This window comes from Patiria miniata, unplaced genomic scaffold (genome assembly GCF_015706575.1).
Source record: "Patiria miniata isolate m_02_andy unplaced genomic scaffold, ASM1570657v1 HiC_scaffold_30, whole genome shotgun sequence".
Lineage (NCBI taxonomy): Eukaryota > Metazoa > Echinodermata > Asteroidea > Valvatida > Asterinidae > Patiria > Patiria miniata.
In genome coordinates, this window is record NW_024037070.1 from 9,171,787 (window position 1) to 9,189,859 (window position 18,073).

Here is an 18,073-nt window from a genome sequence, read left to right on the forward strand (position 1 = left end):
CGACTCAATGGAAAGGCCGAAGACACGATAGTTCACTCCAGAAAACGAGAAATTGATGTGGTCAGGAGCGTTGATGTTCGGTTTGAATATTTTGGGGGGTTTTGTTTCAATTCAGTCAACATTTATTTCCATAATGCCACAACTTTTATAAAACAATGTAACAAAGTGAAGTAATAAATAATGTTATTAATATTATACATGTAGATAGACTGAGAATAAAAAAGAACAATAAATCAATGTGCAATTGTGGAAGCATCTTCCGAAGCCGGGGCTTATAGAGATGCATTGACAAAACAAAACCGAAACGCCAATTCAACAAATACAGAGGCAAACAAAACAATCGGACAAACATAAATACAACACACATTGGATAAATGAAAATAATGAGGGATAGTGTACAGATATTGAGTGTCTCTGAGTGGAATGGGAGGAACATTATCGCAAGGTAAAATCTGGACTTTTCCATTTCACGAGGCGAAGCCGAGTGAACTGGAAAAGTCCAGATTTTACCGAGCGATAATATTCCAACCATGTTACAATTTAAAGCCACTCAATATTTTGTTTTATATAACTATCATATAGATCCTTGTCATTTAATTTATTTTAAAAAATGTTTTAAACGATTTAAAATCATTTACTACACCACGAGATAAAGCATTCAATTTGTTTTCTATAACATCTCAACGGCAGATTCTGCTTGGTTTTAATATTTTAAAAATATTTGAATCTAAATAGAGTTAACATGAACTTCTATTTCAATAAAAAATGTGGTGGAAATAATCGAAAATGAAATAATAAACCGATAAGCAGCTGATCAAATAAATAACAAACACAAGTTAATAAACAAAATGAATGATTGACAACAAATTAATTATTATCTTACGCAAAATAGACAAAGAAAACAATCAAATGGCATACACGGAATAAAAAATAAAAAGAAATACACGGAAAAAATTAATAACATCTGAAATTGTCGGCGAAAAGACATAACATGGCTGAGATATATCTTGTGCGTACGAAATAAAAACAAAATATTGAACGTCCCTTAGGGGGCTCCGTACCATTTAAACTATATTACTTTCCGTATATATATCCAAATTAATGTTCACATACGTTTACTTTTCACTCTTTGTATAACGTATTTGTAGATATTTGTGTAGGCCCATGAAATTATACACCTCATTAATGACCTGTAGTACCGGTGCGTCCACAGGATAAGGCGCCAAAGTGCTCTAGAAATACGATAGTGCAACAACGCAAGAGTGCAAGGGGTGACAGGAAGAACTGTACCGTTTCCGATTGGTACTTCTCCGATTAAATTACCATTTTACTGCAAATGTAGATTCAGAAGCGACACGTCAAAGATCGCCGAAGTGTATAGTGTTTGTGGTTGCTTTAATTTCGAAGGTCTATAGGTAACAGGAAATATACAAAACATAATTATATTTTCGAGGAAAATGTCGAAAACCACGTTTGTTTACATTAACTCAGCAACTAGTTTGTTGCCATGCTGATAATTTACTTTCAGCAACGAATAATGATATTGGTAAAGCCGGCAACGTCAGAGTGGCGGCGTTGCATAAAATGCATGCGTTCTTGGTGCTCTTCAACAACTTCGATTTAAAAACAAAAATCAACTTGTATCTTTTATTCCAACCCCCAAAAACAACCTTTTAAATTTTTGGGGGTTGTTTGGACGTCTGTAGCCCTCTAAAAATAAAAAGGCTTTTTTGCTTTGGGCTCAAACAGATCCGCTTTGCGAGCAGACTGGCTCCCGGCCCGCACTTTATCGTCTGGCAGCCAATAATTCCAAATTTGTAAAGTAATAATCCAAGGCAAGTTTGCATGGTGAGCACGGTCAATGAATGGGAGGCTTGTGGTAACACCATGCTAATGGTATACCTCTTAGCGAGTTGTGTGGTTCTGAGAAGAACCAGTGGTTTAACTCGACGTTTCGAACAGTATGTTCTGTTCGTCATCAGGAGACTGTCGGACTCTTGCTGGTGTAGTGTAGTGGATGGAATCAGTAATTCAATAAGTAACATAGGCCCATTTTTTGGTCGATGTCTCATTCAAAAGTGAAGAACATTTGTATTGCTAGAAAACTTTCAATTTAGAAAATACATTTCAGGATGAAACTCGAAAACAGCTCAGGAACTTTATTTGGTAATTCGCTGTTGGAAATGAGGTCACACAATAATAAGGTCACGTGTGTTTGAAGCAACATTTTTTTAAAAGAATCATGAGTAGACCAGGAATGGCTCGCCTTCTGAGGACCAAAATGATGTACGCTGAAATTCCTTTGCTCGATAATTACCATGGGACGGTTTGGTTTCTATATCTTAACGTCGTGAAATTCGCTTCACTTTCACTTTTGCGATATGAACAGTTCACTCGCCTGCTTATACCAAGTATAACACCGAAAATGTTTTGTTTTTCCTCTCAAATGTTTACAGTTTACAAGTCGCGATGGCATGTCGTCAAAGAAAACTAATGATTGCTTGGTGCTTCACTTGTTGCGTCAGTTTTCTCTTTATTGGTGAGTATTATTAGGCGAATTAAATGCAAGCCCTATAGCGGAACGCGGTTCAAAGAAAGTTCGCAGATAGGCCTATGAGTTCCCCGTCCGTGTGACGGATGAAGTTTTTGGACCTACATAGGGGACCTTCACTCAATTAAAGGGGATCCCTACTCGACAAACCCTGCTTTTGGGGGATCCCCCCGCCCACATTTTTAAATTCAAGAGTGTAAAAGTGTATTTGTGCATGCAGTACGGAATATGAAAAGAACAAACATGAACATTCGGGGCAGCAGGTGCATCATATCGATGTGGAAACAACATCTGGTTATATTTGTTTTGTGTGTCCCGTTCGCAGCCAACCAGTTCGTGCATAGGATGGCAGTTTTCACGTCAGCAAAGTCGTCAACAAGCAATAACCGAGCAGCTGTCGAGAAGGCACGCAGCATGGTGCTTACCACTACCAACGCGGGCTTCTTAAGCATGACCTTAAACATGCTGGAAAGCATCAGGAGATTCAAAACTGCATCTTTTCCCAACGTGACCGTTATCACCGAAGATCAGCAATCTTATGACTACTTGGCCAAGAAGACGGAAATCTACCCATTCCTGATTGTCCAGAAGACTAATGGGGAACTGACTACCTCCCAAAGACTTTTGGTGGGCAGGAGCAATTACAATCAATTCGTCCGAAGACGTCCGCGTTATATTTTACAGTTTCTCGAGTCGGGCTTTGAGGTGCTCTTTGCCGATGCCGATACCTTTTGGGTTAGAGATCCCTTCAAAGATTTCGAGGGTGACTTTGATATTGCCGCACATAACGAGGTCGATCCTCCAAGGAAACCCGTATTTTGCGACGGTTTTACTTACTATCGTCCAACAGAAAACACATTTCGTCTGGTAAGGGAATGGATACAGTTGTTGAATACAACAGATAGGAACACTTTAGATCAAAAGGTTTTTAACCGTCTGATAAATAGAGAGCTTGTTAGGAATGTTACAGGGGGGTTGACAATGAAGACCCTCAGTCACGTCAACTACCCCGACGGTAGGTGGTACTTCCGGGTCCCTGGCTGGAGACAGCAAAACATGAACCAAACAATTGTAATGCATTTCTCATATCTTCATGGGTATGACGCTAAATTGAAGAAGTTAAGGGAACTTGGGTGGTGGCTAGTTTAGAGTCATCTGTGGAGAAGTAATAACACAACACAAAACAAGGAAATACATTTCTTCTAACGAAGAGATTTGTCCATTGCAAAAGTCATATTATCATTAAAATTATCCCTCATCAGAGGGAGAGGCTTGAATGGTCACGTGACTTTTAATCACTGTTTAATTCGAAAATTCGAATTTAAGTCAAGCATTGCGACAATATTGCGAAAATCCACATAATTACAAACATAGCCTAATGCTCGAAATTATAAAAGTTTATCTGCAGATAGACAAACATGGACTAAAGATACGAAGTTTAATGTGACACCATGCATGCGATTTGTTTTCCATTCATTTCATTGGTTTTTTAGCTTCAAAGGGATCGGTTGGTGTGAGAAAGATGAAGACCTGTTGGGGTTGAGGTTGTAAAGATAATCAGAAAAGTGCGTATTGGAAGGATTAATGTTGGAAGCCATGGATGCACCAATGTTGGTTTAGAAATAGGCTACCCAGAGGACTTGAGATAACTCGGTCGTCGTCTTGAAGGTGATCTGGATTTTGATTTGATTTGATTTGATTTATTCGCAATTCCCACAATAAAGATACAGATTAGTTAAGAAATAACACGAAAACATATTTTGAACTGTAAGTAAGAAATTAAACATAGAGAGTCCCCATTCAGTGGAAAAAGCAGGGATAACGCAAAAAAAGTTATCAAAACTTATTTTTATTGCGGTCCCAAAACAATACTCTATACCTCCTTAAATAAGAGTATTAGAATCGATCGGTGATTGGTTTCCTATGAAAGCCTAAAGAGAAAATAAAGAAAGGTTAAGCCGCTGACACGAAATGGCCAAGACGCTAGTGCAAGTATACAGGCGCGCTGGTCTAATTATTGTTGTGCCATTAGGGGCGCACCGTACACCGTCGTCTTGGGCCTACTCCAGACGATTTGCTGATGATCTGGTTTAAGTATATAATCAGCTTGATGTTTTTATTCGTTTTGCCTCGGCCGGTGATGTTAATCTTTACTCTAAAGCTCGGTTTGGACATTAATCAATAATGGTGTTCATCAAAATAGGTAGGCCAAATCCAAACATTATCAAGGGTGGATCCAGAACAATTTTTTGGGGGGAGGGGCCAGAAGATATTTGGTCCCCCAAAAGTGGGTCCAAAACATGACGGCGTGGGGTTCGGGGCCCACTAAAGAGCATGCCCCCTCCCCCCATCCGCCCTTGAAAACAATAGACTAGTTTTGAACACTGTCGGAGCATGTTCAGAGTGAATGCCTCTGAAAGGACTGTTTACTAATAATAGCCTTCCATTGACTTATATCCCACCTTATGCCCACTGCAAATCACAAGAATGACTGGACACCATTTACATTAAAACAGCAGATATTTTTATTTTTCAAGATAGACAGTTGTAATTTTAACATCATCCATTTTTGTTGTTTTACCTTTCTTTAAATACACCCCGTGTTTTTTCTATAGCTATATTTTGATTGTGATACGTATCTAGTCTACTGTTGTTTTCTTCGCGCTAATAGACTGAAATAAACATCCATTTTTATGATTAATCATCAGAACTGATGATTAGAAATATAATAATTATCTTTATGGTGATTATTGTTAGCAAAGTATACAAACATTCTTGGAAAAAATTTACACCCTTTTTTTTAATAAAAAATATAATAGATGTCCATTTTTAGCACATTGTTAATTGAATTGTTCTTTTTATAAAATATCACCGAATACATGTTGCTTATATGGGCAAGCAATCTTGAATTTCCATTAAAGTTTATTTCTGCATATTTCTGTCCTTGGAATTTTAACATCTAATCCAGCAATTTATAACATTAGGTCAACTATATTGGACTCACACGCGACAGTCAGTCAGTGAGAGACTTAAACAAGTCTAATTAACAAGTCTAATAACGAAAGTAGTTGTTCTTGATCTTGATGGGTTGCTGATAAGCTCCTATAGGAACATCACTCAGCTTGGAAGGGGTGGACATGCTAATGAGGGCTGAGGGGTCCATAAGGGCATCGCTACATTGATTGACAGAGCATCTCGTTGTGACCCGACTCAAAAACCTTTTTTCGGGTGTTTTTTTTTATAAAGGATTTGTCCTGTATATTTCGAGTTAAGAATAGACGTTTAATATCTGTGAAACTATTCCTATGATATAAACCATGCACCATAACATCTCATTAGCCCCAATTTAGTGCAAACGCTACTATCTACTTTAAAAAATTTATGAAGATTGAGTTAAAAAAAATACAGAGAATTTAATATTTCAGCATCTTTTTCTAAGCATCCAGTATCTGAATATAAAATGCAAGTATCTTTTTATTATTATTATTATTATTTATTCGACCTCAACAAAGAATTACAAACAGTGATACAAAACCAAACAAAAATTACACAAAAGTGGTTGAAAACGCACAACAAAAGAAACGTATAAACATGTAATTTAAATTGAAATTGAAATTGAAATTATTAAAAAATCATGAAGTAGAGGGCATGCACTTTAAAGACAGCTGGAGTGGGCTTTCCAATTGGGAGTTGAACAATAACCAATGAGACAATAAAAATCACAAAGAAAACGATTATGTGGGTCAGGGACCGCAAAAGCAAATCTAATCACTGTTGCTCGGAGGCATGTCAACCCGCACATATGACAAATGATTGGGGATTAAAAATCTTGATTTAGGCTAAAAAAAAAAAGTCTCCGGTTTCTGGTATGGAGCTTGCCCAAAAAGTGGTGCGGCGACGCGGCTTTTTTTTTTTTTTACCTGATTTTTTTGCTTCAAATGTGTGCTGATGACTGCAAATGGTGCCCGACTAAACTTAGTGCAAATATATGGGAGTCCAGAGAGGTCACATAAAGCTTATTCTCGACCATAACCCAATCTAAAAACACGTTAAAATTGTGCAGCAGCAGGATTCCAGTCAAACCAGTGAGTTTGGCGGTTTTGAGATATCATCTTTCATTGAAAAAAAAACTTTTTCATTTTGCCGACGCGCATGGCTACGGCGACGCGCGAGCATACCAGAAACCGGAGACTTTTTTTTTTGGCCTTATGTTTTAGCTTGTCGGTCTCATTAGCTCACCACAATTCCACTTTTATTATCCAGAAGGAAAGACAAAGCACTTGACATATGCAAAGATTTATCTTTCTTTGTTTTTTTTTTTTTTTTTAAAGGATTTTTCCTTTACATTTTTTAATTCCGTGGAACTAGTCCTATGGTATAAACCAACCATAACTTCTCATTAGCCACAAGTGCAAAAGCTTTTATATAAAAATTTACAGAGAATTGTACATTTCAAAATATTTTTCTAATCACTTTCTGGATATAAAATGCCAGTATATTTGGAATTAACTAATCTTGATTTGTGATTTGGCTTTTATTATGAGACAGAAATATGAAGCTCTTGATAAACAAAATATTGTACTTATTACGAAGGTAGGACTGAATTGACCAAACAAAAAAACAAAAAAAATCTAAAACTGCCAAAAATTCCGAAAAAAAAAAAGCAAACCACCAAATCTGAGTTGCTGTTAAACTGACGCCATTGGGGAGTATACAGGGAAGAAGGCCAAAAGCACACAAGAATAAGTGTTTTTTGACACTCGCTTCATCCGCTTTCAAGAATGTATATTGCCCCTCCCCTTCCACACCTGAGCTTGACCTAATACTGTAGGTACATGTATCTTATTTTTAGCCATGTAGGGGCTGTTTAGTGACCAGTTTAGGCGGGTAGAGGTTGGCCTTAGCTGGGAACATCTGTCCAGCGATATCAATCTCATACTTAGCCTTGGTCACATAGTCATGAGTGACCACTTGCGTCTGACCGGTCTGAGGGTCAGTATTGTTCAGCCAGCCTAGACACAGCATGGAGCCTAAGGTGGGGCTGAAGCTACTGGACGTGGTCATTCCGGCCAGCTGACCGTTACGATAGATGGGTTCACTGCCCCAACACCAGAGATCTTTGTCCACTTTGTGATCCTCCATGACGAATGCAACTAACCGACGATGGATGCCCTCACGCTGTTGCCTTAGCAACGCTGACTGACCTATGAACTCTACTCCCTGTCATTCAAAAGTCAAATCAGAAGAGGTAAAAGACTCGGAGAAAAAAACACGTTGCATGTCAAAAGAACTTTGCACTTGAGTTTATAGGAGCGGCACGGTAAAAAGACTGCAATGCTTAGGAGTCACAGCATTCCATATCTGGGATAAGATGTGAACAATAGGCCAATAAACCAAACCATTACGCCCCGGTCATTGTGCACCTGGGCCTCTTCAATGCCACACTATGTGTTGTAGCAGGGCGGTTTAGGGCGGTACATGGACTAACAGGCAAAATGGGCAGGCTTCTCCCCCCTTCAACATTTTTGAGAGGGGCACTAAATCTTACCTTATCAAATTTCACTCTCATTTCTCGGCCAATTTCAAATGGTGTGTGCTCATTGTTGAAGTCGATCCCCCAATAGGAGTAGAATTTCTCTACCCTCAGCCATCGGAGCGCGTGATATCCCGCTGGGCGTATGCCGTAGTCGCGACCGGCTTTCATCAGCATGTCAAAAACATGGACGGCACCCTGCAATAGAAAACAATGGGAAGAGTTGGTAATGGAATGGCAGGCCAATACGCATTCCGTATCAAAGTGGGAATTTTTGAACCGTTAAGGCGGGAGGTTCTCGAACAGGATGCTAAGATGCACTCACAGTCCACTTCAGCATCCCACCCGGCATGTTAGCATCTTACCCGGCATCTTAGCATCTTGTTCCAGAATCTCCCACCTTAATGGTCCACTGAACTTTAGCATCCACTACTTCAACTACTACATAAGCAAGAGCCCAGCAGTCTTTGGACTCCTTGTGAGATGAAGGTGAAGGTTTAATACCTCATTGGGAACGTAGAGCAACATGCCGTCCTCTCCGGCATGGGTTATGGTCATAGCATGGATCCCGGTACAAAATCCAAGGTTGATTTCCTGCAGAAACAAACAATCATCAACCAACAAAGTATGAATAAACTATGCAAACAACTCAAAGTTAAATCCTTTTGCCCTTTTGGATCTGCAGCTTTCATTAATTTGCATAAATTTGCATAAATCTATGCAGTATTCTGTCCATGTACAAATGTTAACTACCGCGTGATACAACACTTTTTGTTTCGGTATGCCCCTGTGTTAATAAATACAGCAACCCCTTTTTATTTGGGCAGCTGACCTTGTAACAGAATGGTTTGAAGCTTGCTGTGTTGAGTGACGTGTTGGTCAATTTCTGCAGGACATCTCTGGCTTTTGGTCCCAGGACATTCAGACCGGTGTACTGACCGGACACATCTCGTAGCTTGACCGAGCCATCTTTAGGCAGATGCCTCGCGATCCAGTGAAATCCCTTGACTTGCTGAATAGTGGGACAGACGATGAAATATCTACAAATCAGGACGAAAACAAACTCAGTCAAGATTTGATTTCTAACATTTGTATTACACATCAGGAAAAAGGATTTGCTCATTACAGCATTTTGTGGTCCTCTTCAGGTTCAAATGGAAGGCCACAGGATTTACAGAAAGGACAAATTCAATCAAAGATATGCACAAATCATATCTGGTCTGTTTTTCGTTGAGTAAACATAACTCACCTTTCATCGCCCAAGCGGGCTATACTGCAATCGTTTTCATAGCAACCTTTCTCGTTAAGCATCCCAGAATGCACCACAGTGCCGACGGGAACATCCATGTCATTAGGACACAGACGCTGGAGTAACGACGTAGCTGATTTGCCCTGACAAGATACATTATAAATAGCAAAAGCCAGAAACAAAATTTATTTTGAATTGCTTTTCTCTGATTTATAGTCACAAGCTATTCAAATTAGCTACAACTTAGACATTCCTCTGCCCTTGTTACCCGAGTTAACACTCATGGTTTACGAACGATTTTTGTGCACAACACCCATTTAAGATTTTAAGGCAATGTGCGAATCCACTTATAAGATCTTGTCCAGTATTCTCAGCTGCTCGCATCATTCAAACATTCCTTAGACTATCTCAGCTCCCTCGGGAGTATACAGCTTGATGCTGTCATCTCAAACACAATAACTACCTGTGGCCTCAGTAACCACTTACTCCTGGGAGGGGAGAAGCAACTAGTGGTAAAGTGTCTTGCCCAAGGACACTGACACACCACAAGCCCAACGGCTGGACTTGAACCCCAAATTGACGATATAGACCGTTCCAGATTCAGCAATAAACGCCGCCCACCTATGGTGTATGTAAATTTCCCACAGTTCTTATGACCAAGCTTGACCGAGCTACCCTTGTCACCTGATCCAAAGGTCCTGATCTGATTGGTCAGTGATGCGCACTAGGTGACCAAAAGTCCTGATCTGATTGGTCAGTGCGCACTGTTTGCCTGACAGGCAGGATCAACAGATCTTGAATTTGATGCATCAGACCACAAGGCCATAGCACTCCACCAATGCAATGATTTGACACACTCTACATACCTCTAACTGAAACTTGGTGAATGAGGACATATCCATCACGCAGACAGATTCACGACAAGCCCAGTACTCGGCCTTCACCATGTCAAACCATCCAGGCTTGGAGAACGTCCCGCGCTGGATGTCCTCCACAAACTCTTCTGTAAGACCAACCCACACAGATCCAAATCGATAACATTATTGGTCGATTTTTACTTTGTGATATATGCCGAAGGTAAGCACACACTATGGGGGATGAGGTAACCGAATCTGCATTCTGCAATTTCTCATGCAATCAAAAAGATGCTGGACACTTTCATTCGCCAAAAGGCTGATCCTAAAGTCTGGACACAAAACAAATCCAGAAAGTAAATATTTTCCAGAGATTTTTGATCCCGATAGATACATGTATACACTGACCTGTGTCGCCTTCTTCCACGTACCACTTGGGTCGTTCCACCCCCATCATCTCCCCAAACACTGCCCCCGCTTGGGCCAGTCTGGCATACAGCGCAGTACATCGTAGCTTCCTCCCTGTCTTGTACTGGCCAAATGGGTAGCTGAGTTTATAGTTGGTCCCTGCAGCAAATCGTAGATGTTAGAGGGTAGGATGTTTTTGATCCAAGCAGAATCTTTATGAAAGGAAAGTACATTTGATTCTCGAACAGAGAGCCCTTTATTTAGCAGTTTATGCAAATTTTACAATTTGGTTTTACCCTGGACGATATCTTCCCCAATGGTTCCATACCTTCGATTTCTGTAACCCTCTCTCTAAGGTACGCCTTGTTGTTCTGTTGAGGTGAGAAACGTTGAGGGTTGACTGACCAGTATCCGAGGGAAGTCTCTCCGTGAACGATCAGCTCAGCTAAGAGTTGTCCCAAGCCGCCAGACATGGTGATACCCAAGGAGCTGAAACCTGTCATCAGGTAATAGTTCCTCATCTTGGCAGGCAAAAACATAATGAGAAAATATGTTTTGCACTCATTACTAGTACTGATTGGCTTGGGCTGTGAATCTTCCTTTGGGGGGGGGGGGGGGGGGGGTTCAGTAGATGTGTTTATTTCAGAGTTCTAATGAATGCATGTGGAGTGCCATAGAGTGGTATGTATAAATGGGTACCTGTGAAGGTAGAGACCATGGGCTGATCTCGAGCTACTGCAGAAAAATGGTCTCACAGCCTGAAGAACAGGGGTAATATTTGTGAAATTCTATGAGACATGTTGTGTAGAATGTAATAAGCACCTCAAAAAGCTCATTAAAACGATTATTACAAATGTGTTAAAATTGGGTGAGGGCCTCTAAAAGTAAAACTGAAGTTGAGCTGCCCACCTCATGAACCTCCCCAAATAGAAACATGAGATCCGGAGTGAAGCACTCTGCCCCAGTAAACAGCTGCCTGACTTCCATCTTGTCAGCGGCTGGCACCCGATGGAGAAAACCGTCCAAGTGGTACTCTGCAAAAAAGGAAGTTTTTGGAAGTCTGTATTGTTCAGAAATCCAGGGCGCATTCTATTCACAAAAAACCCAATGCAAAACGGGAAAAATGTTTGAATGGTTTTCCCATTGTTGGGTTCTATCCTTCACTGATTTGTTTGTGAATTTTTACCGACAAGCCCTCGGACAACACTGAGTATACAGTGTTTATAAAAATACAGGCAAAATACGATGAATAAATTTCTAACATTTTTTTCATGAAAACAAAATTGTAAAGGCTGTGCAAAACCCGTCCCCCCCCCCCTCACTGCATTGGTAACACCCATCATAGGTACGACTGTGAGCAAGTCGTATACTTGCACTCAGCGCATCGATCTTCGTTTAGGATGCATTAGACTTACGGAAGTGGTCCCAGTCTTCTGGGAGGGACAAAAATGCAGACTTTTCAGGAATTCCGTCGTGGAAGATTGGCTTAGCTTTGGGGGCAAAATAACCACACATCAGACCTCCGCTCCACTCACGAATGTAATTTAAACTGTCATAGTCACGTACATCTGAAAAACCGAGATAACATTGTTTTTCCACTATAAATTCACTATTTTTTCTTGACCAAACAACTTACTAGATCTAGCAAAATGAAAAATGTTTTCACTGGTTTTTCTTGACCAAACAACTTACTAAAACTAGCAAAATGAAAAGTGTTTTCACTGTTTTTTCTTGACCAAACAACTTACTAAAACTAGCAAAATGAAAAGTGTTTTCACTGTTTTTTCTTGACCAAACAACTTACTAAAACTAGCAAAATGAAAAGTGTTTTCACTGTTTTTTCTTGACCAAACAACTTACTAAAACTAGCAAAATGAAAAGTGTTTTCACTGTTTTTTCTTGACCAAACAACTTACTAAAACTAGCAAAATGAAAATTAAAAAGGAAAAATAAAATCGGACAACGGAAAGTATACCTTTTACAATAAAAAAATCTTAACAAGAAATAGCAAATGACAAAAAGAAAAACAATAGATGTGTGCCAAGAACAAGGTTTACCTACATGGAGTCTTAACATCCAGTCCTGGTAGAGGCTTAGTGACCAGGTATCCATGGGCCGTGGAGTGCATTGGTACATTGACTATGGGACGACTCATCAACCCAACATCTCGACCCCACTGAAACACAAAAGAATCAGATAACCATTAAGACGGTAATACACACTCGCAAGAACTGGTGCATGAAGCAGTGTGTCCCATATGGCTCATGTGCACTGCCCTCTACAGTCCCTGCATGGAGTCAGTTCCACATTGACAGTTTCTTACCTGTCCTGCTGCATTGACAAAGTAGTCACATTGGATGTCACCGAGGGACGTCTGAACTTGAGAAACCTTTCCGTCTTCCGACAGCACAGCTTTGACTTGGACACCTTCCACAAGCTTGACACCTGTGGAAGAAAGATGGTAAGATGGGTAAGAATGCCGTTGTAAGTAGTTAGCAGCACAGAAGCTAATCTTGATGCACTATTTTCTTGGTTGATAGGATGTACGTCATGCGCGCCTTCGTGTTAACTACTTTTACTTCCCTGACCATTGGGGAATCAACCAATGAAAGAAGCGTATTGGATTCATAAATATGTATGAGCTGTAATAACTACTGCTATCTTGGGATTTCTGGCATAGTAGCTCAGCCCTTGTAAGATTATCTACCTCTGTTTTTGGCACCCCTTGCTAGAGACAAAGCAGTGTCTGTTGGGTCTGTGACGCCGTCGTCAAGGATATGTATCGCTCCTTCAAGGTCATCGGTTCTGACCCAGGGGACAATGGAATTGACCTCAGAGGGTGCCAGCAGAGTGTGGTCTATATTCCTTGCTCTAGTTGGAAATCGAATGGAATTCAAAACGTAAAATTAGACATAAAAGAGAACTTGCACAAAACGACCTGGCACAATCTATTTACATGTAAAGGTAATTTACAATAATTGCTAACATCAAAAACACAACCACCAAATCATGATGAAATATCTTCCTTGGCTGTAAGTGAATATTAGTCCTGTGAAATCATGGCATCCTGGGAAATCATGGCACCTGGTCTGCTGTCATTTTTAAGGAAAGTGGAATGTTTGTATCAATTTCCAACAATGGTCAGCCCACCATCATTGAAAAAAACAAAACCTTTTTTCAAATACTGCCCCAACTTTACCAAATTAAGTCCATATTTTTTTCCAGTCGGTTGCACAGCCGTGAATGGATGCAAGCCAGCTAGTCTGGTTCCCTGACCTGACAATTCCCTGAAATTGCTCTGTTTCGTCTGAAATAGAATCAGGGAACTAGACTACAAGAATAGCATTTTTTTCCTTGGTTTTTCCGGCATCTATACAGGTCATTGTAACATTGTTTGCTATAAGATACTAACCCCCAAATCCATCCATTTCTGAAAATTACAAATATTGTATATTTCTTTGAACTGTCACATGTACTTATACAACAGAATTGATCAGGGGGGGGGGGGGAATGGTAAATAGTTGTAATCTGATATCTGTCTTTAATCCACCTCAGGAATATATCATTTGAAAAGTTCCTAAAAGTTGAACAGAAAACAAGTCTTTAAAGCCAAAAGAAATTACCAACAAGGACAATACTAGAGATCACGAGAAATACCCATGAAAGAAAACACGCAGAAATTGAGTTTCACGCCAATATTATACTTAATGCCAGTATAGCAAAGAAAAGCTCTTCAATACTCACCTAGCGAGGGCAGCAGCTCTCTTCAGGTAAGTCATTCGATCCTTAGTCTGTGCCAAAATGACTGATCCGATTTTCCTATACCCTGCATGTATATACCATATAATTCTATTATCAATTTTTGACGGAGATTCTTTTTGGGGGGGGGGGGTACTGGTACATAAGTGAAAAGGGAAAACCCCAATTCTGAAAATTAAATCGTTCGATCTCCAAAGAAAATGCAAGTAAAGTCACTGACTGCTACATCGATTCAAACTGTCCTGCCAAACGTGGCGAGCTTACTGGCCAAGCGGCGGTTACATTAAGTCCCATTCAAACATTACAAGATGTGATTTTTTTGTCTCACAAGGTCAAAGACAGGATGGAGTATCGCCAAAACCTAACTGATATGTTATCCATGAAATTAATGTTTGCAAAGTCCTAAATCTGGGACTGACCTGAACTCAGGCCAGTGTCTTCTTCCAGATTGGCATACAAGTTGGCACTCATTTTGGACAGAGCAAAAATCAATGGGTGTGGTCTGAGAACGCCTACCAGCCCCGCAGCATGCCATGTTGTTCCACATGTGAAGCTGTGAACAAATAATAAAGCTGCCATTTTAACCTCTTAGGGGGAGTGCGGTTGGCGTAGCGGCACTTAACTCGCCTTCCACCGCTGTGACCCGGGTTCGATTCCTGCCTGGGCCAACATGTGGATTGGGTTTTCAGTCCCTGCCTGATTCTGTGGGTTTCCCCAGAATATTCTTCTGGGGTTATCCTCCAAAGTCTAAAACTGTCATTTCTTCTCTTTATTGTAATTGTCTTCTCGTCACAGGGCCCTGAGGGAGACCAGGGGATTGCCTTGGGTTGGCTACCCAGTTAAAATAAGAAATATTTCAATAAATTAAATAAACCTTTCAAACTTGTGTAATTTTATACTCTGCTGACAATTTTTTCGCTTATAGTAATAAGCAGAGCTGTGAAGTTGGGCCAAGATCTCAGATGTGCATAGAGAGAATTTGCTCAAATTTGCTATGCTTGTAAATATATCAATGGCATATTATAAGCATTTTGTTAAAATCTCATTTATTAAGGCTACGATAAGAATTGTTTTCTATGCACTGTCAATGGAAAGGAAAAAATGTTATACCACACTGCATTCAAAATTTGATATTTCCTGAGTAAAATACATGTAGGTCCACATTTCACATTATTGTTGATGAAACTTACACAAAACATTGGCTGGAAAACCGGTAAGCAAAAAGGTTCAGCACAATAAACCAGTCGGTGACAGTGATTCTATGTAAAAATGTATAGATGGATTGCATTCAGCCGCCATTTTTGAGGTGTGTTCAAACATGGCCGCAGTGCAAATGGTCTATAGGCTGAAGCGGAGAAAATTCTGCCATATTTTCCAAGTAGTCTATTTCTCAATAATACCAAAATTATACAATGGTCTAACCTTCCTTGTTCCAGCAGCACGACGTCTGTCTCTCCCAGTTTGGCCAGGTTATAGGCCGCTGACAGACCCGCTATGCCCCCTCCACAGATAACAACTCTAGCCTGCTGGGGTAGGGCATTGACTGTTTGGTCTTGTGAGGTTGACGCTGCACTAGCCTGACGATAGGTCACAGAGGCCTGGACAGGAGGGGCCCAATACTTGCCGGTGGCCCTCAAGCATCGAGGCAGATGGCTTGATTGGATGCGTAGCATTGTGGACAACTTGAATCCTGCTCGATTTGAGTGGAGCTTCGTGATCTACAATCAAATATAAAATTATGAGCAGAATGTGTCGGGCTTTAATTTAGTATTGTCGAGCGCAAAGTGAGTCCCCCGCGCAAGTTTAAACTTGCGCGCGCATTCATTTCCTTGCTACAAATTGGGCACGCAAGTTTAAACTTGCGCACTGCATAGATTTTCCCGGCCACGCATACAGAGCCGCTAAATTATTTTTCCCTGGTAAACTCATGCAGATATGTAACATTATTTTTAAACAGATTTTTTTCTCCGATTTAATAGCATGACTGAGCTTCGGGAGACAATGCCTTAATGCCTTTTTTTGAAACATTTTATTAAATTCATAATTTTTTTTTTTTTTTTTTTACTTTTTAAAATAATTACCATTTTATATGCATAGCGTTTTTAAGTTGTAAAGAATTTTTAATATGAATTATTGAGCCTGCAATAAAAAAATATTTGTTAAAGTAATAAATTTAATTAATTAATTAAATTAGTAATGAATTCATTAAAAAAAATTCAAATTATGCATTTTTGAAGTGTACACAGCGCTTGAAATGTTATGCAAGTATTCAAAAAACAATATGAATTATTGTACCATCCAATTTATTAATTGTTGAATCAATTAGTATTTTTTTAAGAATAAGTACTGTTTTAATTGTAGAATACATAAGCGTTTTAAAAATAATGTAAATGATTACTATTATGTCAAAACTTGAACAATTGAAGGGATCATAATCATTCTTTTTACGTTAACAGCGGGTTACACCAGCCCTAGGAAATTATGATTTATTTACATTCAAGAATATAAATAAAATGCCAATTAGGTTTACAAAGCAAAAAACTTGGAGCTGGTCTCTATTGAACAACTTCAGTACACTTTCCAAGCAATCGCCGCTAGTGTGCTTAACTTGATTGCTTGCCCGGTCCCCTCCCCGGCCCCGCCCCCACGTACCCTGAAACAACTTCTCTGATAAGCACTGCTAAATCTCAATGTTTCTTTTCATTGACGCTAATTGAATTCCCCTTTTTATTTATATCTTTATTCATTCATATATTCCATTATTTCTCCATGTACTCGTGTTTTGAAAAAAAAAAAATCTTCATCAATGAAAATCCCGCCCGCAAAAGAAGGTTGCAATCGCCTTTGCACAAGTTTAAACTTGCGCACGCAAATGAAAATGGCGCGGTGTAATTTGCGTGCTTCAGGAGTCCCTCGCGCAAGTTTAAACTTGCACGCGCAAGTTTAAACTTGCGTGGGGGACTCAAATTGCGCTCGACAGTATCATAGTATTAGTAATTGAAGTGTACTTCAGGACCCCTCTACTTGTTGTTAGTTCTTACCGCATGCTTACACTTTTTGTCACTCTGAAAATACTTTTTTTAAACTTGAATAATCTTCTTTTAATTCTAAGGACCATAGTGATAGTTGCTGCAAATTTGAAAAGTAGGCCTATTTTTGGTAAAAAAACAATTGTTGCCCAGCTTTCCAGTTGGTACCACACGAACCAACAAAAGTAAAGTTGTGATCCAGTAATGGAATTTTTTCCCCATTTTCTTACTTTATTTTTTTTTAATTTTTTTTTTTACAAAACCACATCAAAAACAAATGTAGAAAATAATATTCGACAAATTTGATACTACTACTACTGAGAACTAGTCTCCCTGTTCAATTCACTAACACTAAAACAAATCACCTTAGGCCTACCTCATTACCTACCTGTTCGCAGTTCGTCTCAGTCTCAGATGTAGGCCCCAATGGCAATGGCCAATGCCTCATAAAGCGCACTCATTTCCAATGCAATGGCAATGCTTCGAAGTACTAAAAGCTCTGGCTGGCTGGATGTCCTTCAATTAAAGGACAAAGTCTAATCACTGACCTCTGCTAATGTATATTTAGAGGTCAATGGGTACGGTCCAAAGATCCTAGAGCGCGCGCTACTAGGATCTTTGGTACGGTCTATCATACGATACGACTATATACAATTTGTACAAGACAAGTTTCTGCATATAGTCACCACA

The 18,073-nt window shown here is 39.7% G+C and overlaps 2 protein-coding genes across 3 annotated transcripts; one reads left to right on the plus strand and one right to left on the minus strand.

Annotated features, from left to right (window-relative positions):
- The first annotated feature begins 2,896 nt into the window (after nucleotides 1-2,896).
- LOC119739121 (UDP-D-xylose:L-fucose alpha-1,3-D-xylosyltransferase 1-like) lies at nucleotides 2,897-4,290 on the plus strand. Its single transcript, XM_038213950.1, has 2 exons — nucleotides 2,897-3,418; nucleotides 4,276-4,290. Exons 1-2 carry the CDS (start codon nucleotides 2,897-2,899, stop codon nucleotides 4,288-4,290), a joined length of 537 nt encoding a protein of 178 aa, XP_038069878.1.
- Nucleotides 4,291-6,853: 2,563 nt separating this feature from the next.
- LOC119739275 (pyruvate dehydrogenase phosphatase regulatory subunit, mitochondrial-like) lies at nucleotides 6,854-18,010 on the minus strand. 2 transcript variants are annotated; one of them, XM_038214147.1, is made up of 17 exons: nucleotides 17,772-18,010; nucleotides 15,777-16,072; nucleotides 14,774-14,907; nucleotides 14,340-14,421; nucleotides 13,303-13,466; nucleotides 12,919-13,040; nucleotides 12,657-12,771; nucleotides 12,011-12,163; nucleotides 11,505-11,629; nucleotides 10,924-11,116; nucleotides 10,596-10,754; nucleotides 10,200-10,336; nucleotides 9,334-9,476; nucleotides 8,917-9,124; nucleotides 8,589-8,678; nucleotides 8,100-8,282; nucleotides 6,854-7,771 (listed from the first exon to the last, which is right to left on the minus strand). In XM_038214147.1, the coding sequence occupies exons 1-17, from the start codon at nucleotides 17,829-17,831 to the stop codon at nucleotides 7,400-7,402; spliced, it is 2,736 nt and encodes a 911-aa protein (XP_038070075.1). In that variant the 5' UTR covers nucleotides 17,832-18,010; the 3' UTR covers nucleotides 6,854-7,399. The 2 variants fall into 2 exon arrangements, with proteins under 2 accessions (XP_038070075.1, XP_038070074.1); XM_038214146.1 differs by having other exon boundaries at nucleotides 17,760-18,010.
- Between the last annotated feature and the right edge of the window lie 63 nt (nucleotides 18,011-18,073).